This window comes from Arachis duranensis, chromosome 6 (assembly GCF_000817695.3).
Source record: "Arachis duranensis cultivar V14167 chromosome 6, aradu.V14167.gnm2.J7QH, whole genome shotgun sequence".
NCBI classification, from domain to species: domain Eukaryota; kingdom Viridiplantae; phylum Streptophyta; class Magnoliopsida; order Fabales; family Fabaceae; genus Arachis; species Arachis duranensis.
In genome coordinates, this window is record NC_029777.3 from 106,857,622 (window position 1) to 106,858,636 (window position 1,015).

A 1,015-nucleotide genomic window follows, 5' to 3' on the forward strand; every position below is an offset into this window, starting at 1 on the left:
CAAGACTCAAATATAATTAAGATCAAAGAAAAGGAATTAGCATTTTGTATATATTGATTAATTTGATAAATTTAGTTAATTTGTATTCTAAAAGTATATATATCTTAAGAGTATAATAATAAAAAATTTTATATTTTATTACTAAAAATTTATTAAAAATATAAAAAAATATTTTTTATTAAATTTTTTTTATCAATTTAATGACACTCAAATAACGAGACAACATAAAAGAATTATTTAATGCATTGATGAACTTTTGTGTTTACAATGATATTAAATCAAAAGGATTCAATAGGATTTTATATTTTAAAAATAAAAAAACATAGATACAATTAAAATTTATTTCAATATATATACAAATGACTTAGATACAAAATTAAATTACCGGATTTCTAATGAGAACTGAAGTTTTAGCACCAGAAATTTGAAGATCATATGCAATTTCCATTCCAGAATTACCGCATCCAACAACCAAAACTTCTTTAAATGCAAATATAGAACCATTTTTATAGTGTTTTGAATGCAATATTTGTCCACCAAAAGTGTCTAAGCCAACCACATTTGGAATATATCCTTCACTATTTTCACCTGTGGCTATCACAACATACTTTGCCCTATAAACCTCATCAACCACCCTCTCCATATCCCCTTCTTTAACCCTAGCCTTTGCCTCAAGCTTCCACATCTTTTCGCCCTCGTCGTACATGGCCGACTCCACTGTCCGACAGTAGCGAGGGCTAATCTCGAAACGTTCGACATATCTGTCGACGTATTCGAGAAAATAAGACTTGGAGAGAAAGGTAGGGCAAGAAGGAGGGTAAGACATGAGAGGTAATTCACAAAACTCTTTGGCCAAATGAAGGTTTACTCTATCATAAGCATGCTTTCTCCAAAGAGAAACATTGCAATCCTCTTTCTCAAGTACTATGTGACTAATTGAGTTTTGTTTAAGGCATGCTGATATTGCAAGCCCTGAAGGTCCACCACCTACAATTACCACTGTAGTTTGCTCCAT

At 30.9% G+C, this 1,015-nt stretch overlaps 1 protein-coding gene across 1 annotated transcript in view; it reads right to left on the bottom strand.

The window, feature by feature from the left end:
* LOC107495468 (probable indole-3-pyruvate monooxygenase YUCCA10) overlaps positions 1-1,015 on the bottom strand; it is a 2,133-nt gene extending 1,118 nt beyond the window's left edge. Inside the window, exon 1 of the mRNA XM_016116616.3 lies at positions 386-1,015. Coding sequence (XP_015972102.1) covers positions 386-1,015 — 630 coding nt within the window. The remainder of the gene's footprint in view (positions 1-385) is intronic.